The following is a 13,117-nucleotide window of genomic DNA, read 5'->3' as shown; positions in this document are numbered from 1 at the left end:
ACCGCGAATCCAAAATGTTGTAATCAAATCTAAGTTCCATCGGCAGGTTTTCTTCCTATAACTGAAGATCAACCAGACGTGGAAATTTACAAAAACAACCTAACTTTGCGTACTTAACGTAAATTTAAAAAAATGAATTCCATGGACTAGGTTCCGCAGGTAAGATCAGACAGGTGTCACAGAAATGTCATATCGGCCGGGCAAAAAGAGCTACTACAACAAAAGAAATCAAAGGACAGCGACCACTATAGCCGAGAAGAAAGAAGTATGCAAGAAAGGAGCAAAGCAGGCTGCTGCCATGCACAAGGGAAGGGAAGAGAAGTGAAGGCTAAATGGGAGGGGGACGAGAAAAGGGAGGCGGGAATGGTCTGGAGCAGCAAGCCAACCAACTCCTCGCGGGATCACGGGCATTTTCCCTCCAAAAAGCTTCCTCTCCTCCTTTTTCCCCTTTTCCCCAACGCTCATATCTTCTCCCTCGTCCATCCAACCAAGCTAGCAATCTCTCTCTCTCTCTCATCCTCCGCGCGGCGTGCGTTTCTTTCTTTCTTGGCTAGCTCCTCGATCAAGGTGTTCGCGCGCAGGCGTGCGGGTCGATGCGCATGGAGGGTGGAGGCGCCGGGGCAGGAGGAGGAGGTCACGGCGGCGGCCATGGCCTCGGCGGCGAGGCGCAGATCAAGGGCACGCTCACCCACGGCGGCAGGTACGTGCAGTACAACGTCTACGGCAACCTCTTTGAGGTCTCTGCTAAGTACGTCCCACCCATCCGACCTGTCGGCCGCGGCGCCTGCGGCATCATCTGGTACGTACGTCATGCGCTGCATCTGCTCGCGTATATTCCTCAGTTACCTCAGAAAATGGATTGCTTTGCTCGATCAGCTGACTGCGATCCTGTTGCGAGTTCGCTACAGCATATACGACTGAAAGTGGGTCTTGATTAAAGCTACAAATTACCATAGCCTAGCGTATATATATATTATAGTATTAAACCATAAAGCTTTCTATAACGGACCAGTACTAGTTAATTGTTATGGTATGGCTATATTTAACAGCAAAAATAGCTTCTCAATACTAAAAGGAAACAAGAGCTGTTTCTAGTTGATTTTGAGCCTGTGGTGACAAATTCTTTTCTGTGATCTTCTTCTCCAGCGCTGCTGTAAATGCACAGACTCGTGAGGAGGTCGCTATCAAAAAGATAGGTAATGCGTTTGACAACCAGATCGATGCCAAACGCACTTTGCGAGAAGTAAAGCTGCTTCGCCACATGAATCATGAGAATGTGAGCCATCTTTCCTCCTCTCTCATGTGCCTTCTTGTAATAAACCTCTGTGGTTCACATGCTCATATCTGAAATGTTTTGTGATTTCTATTTGACCATGGTTAACTCTGTAGTTTATAGCAAAGGTAAGCCGTCCTGAGGAGATCTGCCGGAAATTCTGGTGATTTTCTTTCAAAGCCAGAATCGCCTGTCATTATTTAGTTACTATACAGACGACATGTGTGACAAAAGTTGAAGTTCCCTACCTGTGCTACCGTGTTTAAACTTTGAACTATCTTGCAACATAAGTCCACATGATGTGTGATTATCTCCACTTATGATATCGAAAATATATATGGTGTGACCCTGAATTTGGTGGTATGATCATGACAAAATCTGACTTTTGGCAGGTGATTTCAATAAAGGACATCATACGCCCACCAAGGCGGGAGAACTTCAACGATGTTTACATCGTCTATGAACTGATGGACACTGATCTTCACCACCTTCTAAGATCAAACCAGCCACTCACGGATGATCACTGTCAGGTATGTACATTGTTCTTTCCATCATCCCTTCAGCATCAGTCCAAACATTCTACAATTGGTCAGCTTTCCTTTCACCTTAACATTTTCATGATGCAGTATTTTCTCTACCAAGTGCTCCGAGGATTGAAGTATGTGCATTCAGCAAAGGTCTTGCACCGGGACCTCAGACCGAGCAACCTGCTGCTCAATGCTAAGTGTGAACTCAAGATTGGAGATTTTGGCTTGGCTAGGACCACGACTGAGACTGACTTCATGATGGAGTATGTTGTTACTCGGTGGTACAGGGCACCGGAGCTCCTGCTCAACTGCTCGGAGTACACTGCAGCAATTGATATCTGGTCAGTGGGTTGCATCCTCGGTGAGATTGCTATGAGGGAGCCACTGTTTCCTGGAAAAGATTATGTTCATCAGCTGAGGCTAATTACTGAGGTATGGCCACTCACTACTACACGAGTCAAGATTTTATTTTTTCCCTTCTGCTTCTTTTTTCTTCTTTTTGTATATTCTCCTGCTCTCTTTTTGCCTCGGAGTCTGACACTATGATTGTCAGTTCTGATTTAGCATAGGTTCCAACTGCTATGCTTTTTCCATGCTTATATCTCTTGGATTACCAACTCAATTAGCACAAGTACACCACATAGGTTGAAGCTTACACTGGTATCTGGTGTAGCATGATACTTCATGCATATGCCTTCATTCAGACTAGTGTTTTGGTCCAAGCATGTGATTATTCTAGATGCACTAACATCTTCTCTTGTTCTACTAAATGGAAATGTCTAATAAATCTTCTCGATGCTGTTTGTAATCCTGATTCATTCTTGATCCAAAGCTGATAGGCTCACCAGATGACACGAGCCTTGGGTTTCTTCGAAGTGATAATGCCCGCAGATACGTGAGGTCTCTTCCTCAATACCCGAAACAGCATTTTGGTTCACGGTTCCCCAGTATGTCCACTGGCGCCATGGATTTGCTTGAGAGGATGCTCGTATTTGATCCGAGCAAGAGGATTACTGGTAATCTTACAGCATAGCATGATCTTGCTTGATTGCAAAATGACAAATTTAATAATTTGAACCATCATTTCAGAATCGTGTGCGAATTATTAAAACCAAGTTGAAATGACACTTCTTACGTTAATTAAACCATTAATGTAAGAAATATTACGAGGAACTTTCTCTTGGAAGTTTAACCTTTTTTTTTCTTGGTGGCTTCGCAGTTGATGAGGCTCTATGCCATCCTTATTTAGCATCCCTTCATGAGATAAATGATGAACCTGTCTGCCCAGCGCCTTTCAGCTTCGACTTCGAACAGCCATCATTTACTGAGGAAGATATCAAAGAACTCATTTGGAGGGAGGCTCTCAAGTTCAACCCTGAACCAATTCACTGAAAAGTTTCCAATGTAGAAAAAGAAGCAATTTCAAATGGCAAATCTATCAGCTCCGTGGGAAAATACATGAGCTGACAGCACGATGTACAGAGTAATCAGTGATCACGTCTCAGCATCTTGTCATACGGCTTGTTGATGACACCATGACGTCGAAAACCTGGAAATTTAGGAATAATGAACGCTTGATCAATAATTTGTTAGCCAAAAAAAGTGGGGCCCTTATCTGTATCATGTTAGGTTGTATCTACCCCCTTTTTGTTGTATGCTTAACAAGACCTGAGTTATGGACTATGGTATTACAGTTTCCGGCCACTCTTCCGTCGTCAGTGTTGTTCACCATCCAACGGATGTCACTTATTATTATTGTGTTCTAAACCCTTCAATCAATATACATGTAGTGTATTGTGTCCCCAATACACCTAACAAAGTTGTCAATTGCGCAGTTGCACTAGTTTGACCAAGAGATTGATAATTTGAATGATATAAGTGTTTTTGTATTTTTGGAATAAATAAAACTAGCAAAATAGAAGTGTAAAGAAATGAGTAAAATGAGGTTTTAATGGTTCACTAGTGGCAACTCGCAACATTAATAACTTCATTAACATATATGGTATAACCTCATAAAATGTGGTGAAGGATCACACCCAAAGTTCTCGTTTTATTGGATGAAAATAGGATGAGACCCCACAAGCATGGTAAAGAATCACACCCAGTGTTGTCTTTCTAATCTAGATCTAATGGGCACGCCATTGTCACCTGAGGTGCCTCCCAAAACAATTTACTAAACAATCGCCATATGATCTCATGGTTCTCAAAGTTCAATACACAATATGAATAAGATTCAGTCCAAGATAAAGAAATTCATAATCAGAGATACATCATATAGTTTACCTGCATTAGTAATGCTCAAGGTCACAGTCATGTTCAGCAGCTAACAAATCTTAGCCCCTAGTATTGACTAATACTATTGCATCGTCATGCAACAAGGGTCGATTGAGAGGTCCAAGACAACTATTCTCCCCTTCGACAGAGTGGTAGAACAAGGTCAGATTAGACCGCCTCTGAACGTGTTGAGGCGGCTGCGAAAAAATAGCGATATATATAAGTTACCGGGAAGAAGAGGCAGCGAGATAGAGTTAGGTGGGCCCTACACACACCCCAAAATCCAAGCACATGAGCCCCTGGGGCCTCCCACTTGTTAGTTCTTCTCGTGCATGTTGCCTCCTCACTGAAAATCGTCTCCATGTATTTTCCTGATTTTTCATATCTTTGTAAAAAAATCATTTTCTGTTAAGCCAAACCAGTGACTAGTACTCTAACACTTCACTACTATGTTAATCTGGAAAAATGATAGATGCATATATGACATGAATATAGCATGAACCATTACAAAAATTATGGATGTGTTTAGGGCGTATCATTGTGTCCAGTGGGCCACTTGGTAGGTGACACAATCAAGATCCTTGTGGTCCTAACACCGTTAGTTCGAAGACTCCATCGATGTGGATGTAGGATTAGACACAACTGAGATCCTTTTTTTATCAGAGTAGCTTAGGACCATTGGTCATGAACTCGTGCATGCACTCAAGGAGAGGAGGGCCCAGTAGCTACTGTACCAGTATAGGTCCTGTTAGTTTGGTCTTGAGTTTCGGCTTTAGTCCCCTAGAAGCACAAGCAAAAATAAGCAACAAACTTCTAGCCTAGGCTTGAGAGAAGTTCTTCTCTTAATTACACTATAAAGCAGAAAGCATATCCACATGTTCTTCCCCCTCCCTCCACTAGAATTGCACCCATTCCCCATAGATATGCCCCATAGTGGCACCGCAATTACCAAAAAAACTACAACTATGTTATATACCTCGCCTCCATTTGGAGAATCTCTCTCCCCAACCACCCGCATCTCATCCCCCTCCCTCCCAGCCAGGAAAAAGGGACAAGTGGCTAGGGCTTTATTTCCTTGTTGTCGTCTGCCTTTGCCTCCTCCCACATTCACACTCCAATCCATAAGCTTCCATTGTGCCTCCGAACATCCTCCATCAACGAGATTGGTGGGTTAGGGTCTCCGCTACTTGCCTCTTCTAGCCTCGCTGATGGCCAGAGCACATGCCTCCTTCTTTGTGTGCCACCTGGCACCTGCTACCCAGCGTAGCTACCATCGGCCACATGCCTCCATGTTGCCTCATGTCTGCTCTCTGGCTTCCCAACCTATCTCGTCAGCTACAAGCCTCTCTTACTGCCAATGATAATGCCTCCTTGCCTCACAACAAGAATCGGAGCATGGTGAATCCTTCACACTCCTCCAAAATAGTCTAATCGGTCATATTTTTTTTTGAAAAGGGGCGCATTATTACTTAAAAGGTTTAAGTACCACTTACACCCGACCTCTGCATAACTAAGATGCAGACAGCCAACAAAGTCCTCACACCAACCCAAAATAAAAGAAAGCGAAAAAGAAGGAAACTTGTATGATATGTATAATGCCTAAACCGAAGGTGGCCCAATCCTAAGATCATGTTGCCCCCCCCCATGTTGGGTAAAAGTACCCCTCGCCATAGCCTTCAATCGTGTACACACCTCCATAAACAGGTCTCGATTGTCCACTGGTTGTAGAGAGGACCATAACCGAAGAGTCCCGGTACATCTGTAGATAACATGCATAAGAGAAGTACTTTTATCATTAAAAACCTTATCATTTCTACATCGTCAAAGCGACCAAATGACGGCAAGTGCTCCCACCCTGAGAAGAATTCTAAACCTATGATCAATCCCATGTACCCAGTTGCCAAATATATTAGCAGCACTACAAGGAGGATACAAGCCAGAAGCTATTTGGATGACTGGCCATATAGAACGGGCCAATTTACATTGGAAGAACAAATGTTTTATTGTCTCATCATGTTGACAAAAAACACATTACGTACTTCCATACCAATTCCTCTTAATAAGGTTATCTTTAGTAAGAATGACTCTGTGACGAAGATCCATGCAAATATTTTATTCTCAAGAGGTATCTTCATCTTCTAAATCTTCTTGTTATTATCAACTGGCACATTGGACTGGATCAAAGCTCTATACATAGACTTCACTGAGAATTGCCCATTCCCATGTAGGTTGTAATGAAATACATCGGACCCTTGTGACAACTGTACCGTGGTTAACCGCTGGAGTAGTATGTTCCATGATTAGAGTCTAGGTCCAGTTAAATCCCTTATGAACGTTACATTTGCGGAAATGATTCCAAAACCTTGGCGATACTATCACCCTTGTGACGCACAATATTGTATAGAGTTGGATATTGTTCCTGGAGCGTAGCATTACCTAGCCACTTATCCTCCGAGAATCTAATTTCTGAACCATCCTTAATCAAGAAGGAACCATAGCGGAAGAGATATTTCCGAGCCATCCTTAATCGGTCATATGTATTTACTTTTACTTTTTCTTTTCTTAGTGTACGATAGTATAAATTGGTCTATCGTTGCATATACTGGTGTATCATGGTACTTGTTGTTTATTTGTATGTTTTCTTTGTATATTTACATACATTGTATTGAACATGGTCATGGTAGTTGCTATTATCATTTACATAGATTGTACCTTGTGATTTTGAAGGGTTGCTTGTTATCATCATGGTACTAGTCGATCTTGAATGGTTATGTTATATGTATGTTCATATATGTGTGATGATTACATAAGTGGAACATGGTAGTAAGGCTAAAGAAAATTGGATCCAATTGTTGCACAAGAATTTTGTGGAATCTGTGTTGGGGAGAAGTTATAACTGAAAATAGACCAATTGCTTATTTGAGAAACAGCGAGTACAAGAACCTAGACATGAAGTTTTTCCAAAAAGCTAGAAGTTCATATAGCAGAAAACACTCCCAAAATAGATGGGATGTGATAGAAACTTTGTAGTTAGCATGGAAGCATTCTAAAGATAAATCAGCTGGAGTTGGTTGGGACCATTAGAAGAATGTTGTTTTAGCCAATGATAAGTGGAAAGAAACCATAAAGGTAGAATTACCATCTTGTTATTTCTTGTACCTTTGGCACTACAACTTCTCGCGAACTTCAAGTGTTCTTTTGCATAGTAAAACAAGGTGTGTGTGCAAGTTTTCACGACAGACCTCCACCATTCGTGAAAGAGCGTGAGATTAACTTGCTAAAGTGCATGTTGATGGTAAGAGTTCTTTTATGTCCGGGCTAATGCAAATGGGGAGATCATTGAGGTAGATGATGAAGTTCGGGAGGTAGTTTTTACGCCCATTAAACAAGGCGCGTGGGTCTTGAGAGTGTCCACTCGGAGTTGGCGCTATCCCAAAGATGAAATAGGCTTGTATGCAAAAATATTTCAAGAGTATGGTTGATCATTACACTTCTGGTAAGTCATTGGCTGCATTTTTTGCTGTCAACTTGACATCTAAAATTGAAGCTATCATGACCAAAGTTATGTGTTGTCGTGCACACGAAAGAAGTGAAGAGTGTTACATGGCAACAAAATTGTTTAGTAAAGCTAAAAATTGTGTCTCATTCTATATTGTGAAGACAAAGGATGGACGTTTCGTGTGGCCAACTGTCAAGGATGCTTCGCAAAGTACCCAATAGCAGTATGGTAGTTGCACATAGATTTGTTTGGTACTGGGATGTAACCTTGGGTCACCAGAAAGACATATGACACATATTTACCCAGGTTTGTGCCCCTATGGTAGGTAATAGCCCTACTCCTACTTATATGGATTATATCAGGTGATATCCTAATGGACGAACGTAATGAGGCTCTTAGCGAGTTGGATGTCAACTACCAAGTTCTATGTGGATGACCTTAGACGGGATGTCTAGATCGAATCTACTATCAAGCTTGTCTAGGGGCCATTAACTGTTGCATGTGTCCCTTCTTTGCCTTGGCGTCAAGTCCCTTTATATAAGGTGTAGGTTGGTTGTCACGGTTTTTAATAGAAGTACTAATCATATGTTATTGTTGTTTTAGAGGAGCACCAGTGAGAGTGCAAGTTATGACAAAATTGATATTGATATTTAATAGTCTTGGATACTTCTTCCTTTGTCCCTATGCCCCCACCCCGGGTCAAATGACCTTAATTTTGTAAATATGATTGTTTAATTATTATTATTATTATTATTGCAGTAGGAGCCTCTCGTGTTGTTTTTCACTCAGCTTTTCTAAATATTAATACACAACACATTATAATGGGCTTATGGTAATGGTTGGATAATATATCATGAACCATTCAGAGTACTTGAAGAAGAGTAGGGTATAGTCGATGTACTATTGAAATTCTTAGTGATGCAAGGATTGTTACACGACACCGCGTAAAAAATGGGCTCTTGTGGATGGTTGGAAACCGTCAACTAGTGAGTCAAGTTGAGAATCGCTAGTGCTCCGCTGGAACTATTCGACGTGGGTTTGAAGATGTGTTGCATTTTTTGGTATGTTTAGGTACGGATAACAACAAACCAAGAGATCAATGGTTCCCAACTTTGCATGAAAAACTTTAAGACTCTAGATTATGGCATGACTCTAACAATTGCATTGATGCAATTGATGGGGCACACATATGTGTTGTTGTGTTGGCCTATGGGATTGTTAACCATGTTGGATGGTATGGATATCCGACACAGTAGATGATGGTCGTGTGTTACTTTGACATGAGATTCACAACGATAGTCGCCAAATGGCTGGGATCTGCACATGACGCAAGGGTTTTTATAGATATGATGACAAAGTATTTACACGTCCACCCGCTGGTTCACTTGTGAATTTTTGTTCACTAAAATTATATCATCCCATTTTCATTGCTTTACTCTAAGTGTTTTAGAGTAGGTAAATATTGTTTCTGTTGATTCAGGGTATCCCAATGAGATTGTATATCTACCTTCATAGATGGGACAAAAGTACCATTTGGTAGAGTTTTGACAAGGTTGTTGACCAAGTGGGAAAAAAGAATATTTAATCATGCTCATTCATCACTTTGAAATATCACTAAGCGCTCCTTTGGTGTGTTGTAAATAAAATTACGTCCTTTACTACATGTCACAAGTTACCCAGCAGAGAAGCAAACCCATGTACTAGTTGCATGTATGACACTCCATAATTGCTTAAGAGAGAGTCAACTACATCACAAAGAGTTCTTTAGGTGTGATGAAGATGAGAACTATATGTCAGGAAACATATAACAAGAACAAGATGGAAACTATATGTCGGGATAAGAGAAAGTAAAATCCATATGAAATAGTTCTACTATGTGATACTAAATGTTATGTCCACTAGCTTTGGTTCTTACTTTGCTTTGGAAGAACATGCTAGATATGTTTCTCTAGGGATGGATGAAACCCCCGTAGGGGTATGGTAACTTAAATGTTGTACCTCCATCTAATTGTAGTGCTTATGGACAAGGGAATAGAATAATGTGACCCATATGTCACATGGCAAGGTATTATCAGCAATGGTTGTCTAGGCCGTACCTACAGTAAATAAAGAGAAAAGCCCATAAATAATCCCAAATCCTATTCAACGCCTTTAGTGCCGGTTCTAGGCTATTGTGCAAACCGGCGCCCCCTTGCAATGAGCTTGGCCCATTTTATTTTCTTTTTCTTTTTACAACATATAAAAAATGGGTGTATTTGAGACTCGAACTACAAAGCTCACATTTCAACACTAGACACGATGACCACCTAGGAGACCTCACATCATGTGTCTAAGTTATTCTTTTGTTATGCGTCAAATGTAATGCTAAAAATAGAGATTTTGTTTTTCCTTTTCTTCGGCTTTATTTGGCTGGTTTTTTCTTACGTTTTTACTCGGTTTTTGTTTTCTTCTTGTCTTCTTCTTGCTTCTTTTATTATTATTATTTCAAATGCATGAAATTTTTTATTTTTCAAATTCATGAAGTTTCTCAAATTTGTGAATCTTTTTTCATTTTCGTGAACTTTTTTTCAAGTTGCACAAACTTTTTTGAAATCTATGAACTTCTTGTGAATTTTTTGCTAACTTTCTAGTGATTTTTTTCAACTTTCTTGCACTTTTTTCAAATCCGTGAACTTTTTTTAGTATTTTTTACAACATTTTTGTAACTACTTTTCCAAAATTCGTGAAATTTTCTCAAATTCGTGTGCTTTTTGTTTAATAACCGATGAAAACTTCAAAATTAACAAACTTTTTCCAAATTCATGATTTTTTTTCAAAACCGATAACCTTTTTTCAAACCTGTGAACTTTTAAAAAAATCATGAAGTTTTTTATTTTGCAAACTCTTTTAAAAGTCCGTGTTTTTTGGAATTCATGAATTTTTCCTCAAATTTGCAAACTTCTCCAAATTCGTTAACTTTTTCCGAAATTGATGAATGCTTTTCAGATCTACGGACATGTTTTTCATTACCACTTTGACTTTTTGAATTCATGAAATTGTTTCAAAATTGATGAAATTTTTTGAAACCCGTGGACTTTTTTTTTCAAAAATAACTATGAACTTATTCGAATTCGTGAACTTTTTTTAATTCAAGATATTTTTTACTTTGCAAACTGTTTTGAATCCTTCACTTTTTTTGAATTCATGAACTTTTTGTAAATTCATGATATTTTTCAAATTCATGATTTTTTTGTAACATCGAAGAACTTTTTACAAATCCATGATTTTTCCCAAATTCGTGAAAAAAAATTCAAAATTCATGGACTTTTTAAAAATATGTGAAATATTTTCCAAAAACACTAGGAACGATTGTTTTCTAAATTCATGATTTTTTTGCAAAATTCATGAAGTTTTTAAAAATATGTGAACTTTTTTCCAAAATCACCATGAACTTTTTTTCAAAATCATGACCTTCTTCAAAATTCATGAAGTTATTTGATTTTGCAAACTTTAGTTTCAAGACCGTGAATGTTTTGAATTCAAAAATTTTATTTGTTTTTCTTTTTACTTTTTTCCAAAAGTCAATGGTTGACTGGTCAACTATTAACCGGTCCACAATGACCTTCACGCGAATCAGACCGTACTAGATTATGTGGTAGAGCTCATGACTCAAGAGTTTTGTGCGTGCACTAGGCCGGCCATCACCAACCTTCGCGCGAGCACCATCTTGCGAACTAGCGTTGAAGACGTTGTATAGGAGCTCTCGCAAATAACCCCGTGCCATTGTATGTTTGCAAGAGAAACAAAGACCAGAAAGACTTGTGATAGTCAATAAAGTACTTGCTAATGCTAAAGAATCTTAATGCACGACCACGTCATGAATGACTCCCCGCGTTATAGGAAATTGAAACCTTCTTCAACAACATCGCAATACACATTAATACCGAATAAGAGCTGAAAAAGGCACAGGGTTTTCAAGGGCCGTTAGTGGACCAAAAGGCAGGATGGGCCAAAAATGGCCCTATGTAAACACGGGTCCGTTAATGGACCAAAAGACACCATGGGCCAGAAATGGCCCGGAGACGGGACGAACCGTAAATGGGCTGAAATGTAGCACGGGCCTTATATGCCCTCAAAACTCGATGGGGCGTAAAAGGGTCAGATTATACAAAAGGTCGCAAATAGCCCAGAAGCATCACAAGCCATTTTGGGGCTAAAATACATGACATGTCGTCAAGGTCCGAGCCATTGAACGAGTCGAAATTGGAAGAAAAAACACCATGGGTCACACATGGGCCTAAAGTATCAACGGACTGGAACCATATTGAATGACGCACAGACCCCGAATGGACTGAATTCAGACATGTACTAACTGGTCGTGGGATGTTGGGATGTAAAGGTGCTATATAAAAAACAGGTCGTTAACAGGCCTATAACGGGCCGGCATAACTTTTGACTAAGTCAAATGCACCTTAAGCAGACCTTTTACTGGGCCGGCCTTTCTAACTAAACAGGCCATTGATGGGGTCATGCCATGTGTCAATGTTTCATAGGCGCATACCGTCCGTTGGATGGGCGATAGCTGTCACAAGGTAGAGCTGTCGTGTGGCTCCGTTGGTGAATGAGAATCCGACACGTGGAAAATCGGTCATTGGACGGGGTTCTTAACAAGTATCGAATCTGAAGCCACACCGATAGCTTAACAACGACCTATTACAGTGGTTGTTATGTGTCAGTTGCCTTTGACGAAAAAACTTCCATGACGCGCCATATATTATCATAGAAGTGGACACTTCTGTGATGAAAAAGTGATTATTATTATGGATCACATCCCCGACATCATATGTATGACTATCCTATTATGTCATATAACCGTCACACATGTACATGAGTGATTGAAAATGCGACCTATGACAAACGTGTATCATCGCGGATGTATTTTTTTAGTGAAACCACATTGTTTGTACATTCAAGTGTCCCTTCTCCATGCACCTGAAATAGCACCCTACCATCTCCAACGCCACCTCGTGCACTCTTGTGGCGGCCCCTACCTACCAACTCCAGGCGATGCCACCACATGGACTTCTTGGAAGGCGGAGGCTGCTCCCACGCCGCCTACGGGCCCGTACCCGAGGACACCTCCTCATGCTCTAGCTTGGCGGATCTGACAGACCCGGCAAGAGCCCCAGCTTGTGGAGTTGCTACCATACCGCATACAAGGATGGGAGGGGGAAGGTGGTGGCCGCTGCGACCGGAGCAGAAGGGGGCAGAGATTAGGTGGACGCCAGCGTCGAAACGGAGGCATGGAGTGGGACTATTGTCATGATTCTGGTAGGAACACACCACACAGTTCTGCCAGCCTAACACTCTACCTATTAATTATAGAACAAATCTTTCTAATTAAACTTTCTAATTAAACTTCTCTTGCTGAAATATTATCGAAACGGATGGAGATCAGTATAACATCAGGAATGTGTAGGATGTCACTCTGATCCTTTCTGTAACGCCCGTATAATCAAGCTACGGTAATTCCACGCAAATGATGCCACGTCACCACGGTTACTG

General features: G+C 40.7%; 1 protein-coding gene across 1 annotated transcript; it reads left to right on the top strand.

The window, feature by feature from the left end:
- The first annotated feature begins 346 nt into the window (after positions 1-346).
- On the top strand, positions 347-3,615 carry LOC123147265 (mitogen-activated protein kinase 2). The gene is made up of 6 exons (XM_044566506.1): positions 347-799; positions 1,147-1,276; positions 1,666-1,803; positions 1,900-2,232; positions 2,633-2,816; positions 3,020-3,615. Exons 1-6 carry the CDS (start codon positions 594-596, stop codon positions 3,190-3,192), a joined length of 1,164 nt encoding a protein of 387 aa, XP_044422441.1. The 5' UTR covers positions 347-593; the 3' UTR covers positions 3,193-3,615.
- Positions 3,616-13,117: the final 9,502 nt, after the last annotated feature.

This window comes from Triticum aestivum, chromosome 7A (genome assembly GCF_018294505.1).
Source record: "Triticum aestivum cultivar Chinese Spring chromosome 7A, IWGSC CS RefSeq v2.1, whole genome shotgun sequence".
Lineage (NCBI taxonomy): Eukaryota > Viridiplantae > Streptophyta > Magnoliopsida > Poales > Poaceae > Triticum > Triticum aestivum.
Note: the sequence above shows the minus strand (reverse complement) of the source record. Positions and strands in the feature narration are given on the sequence as shown.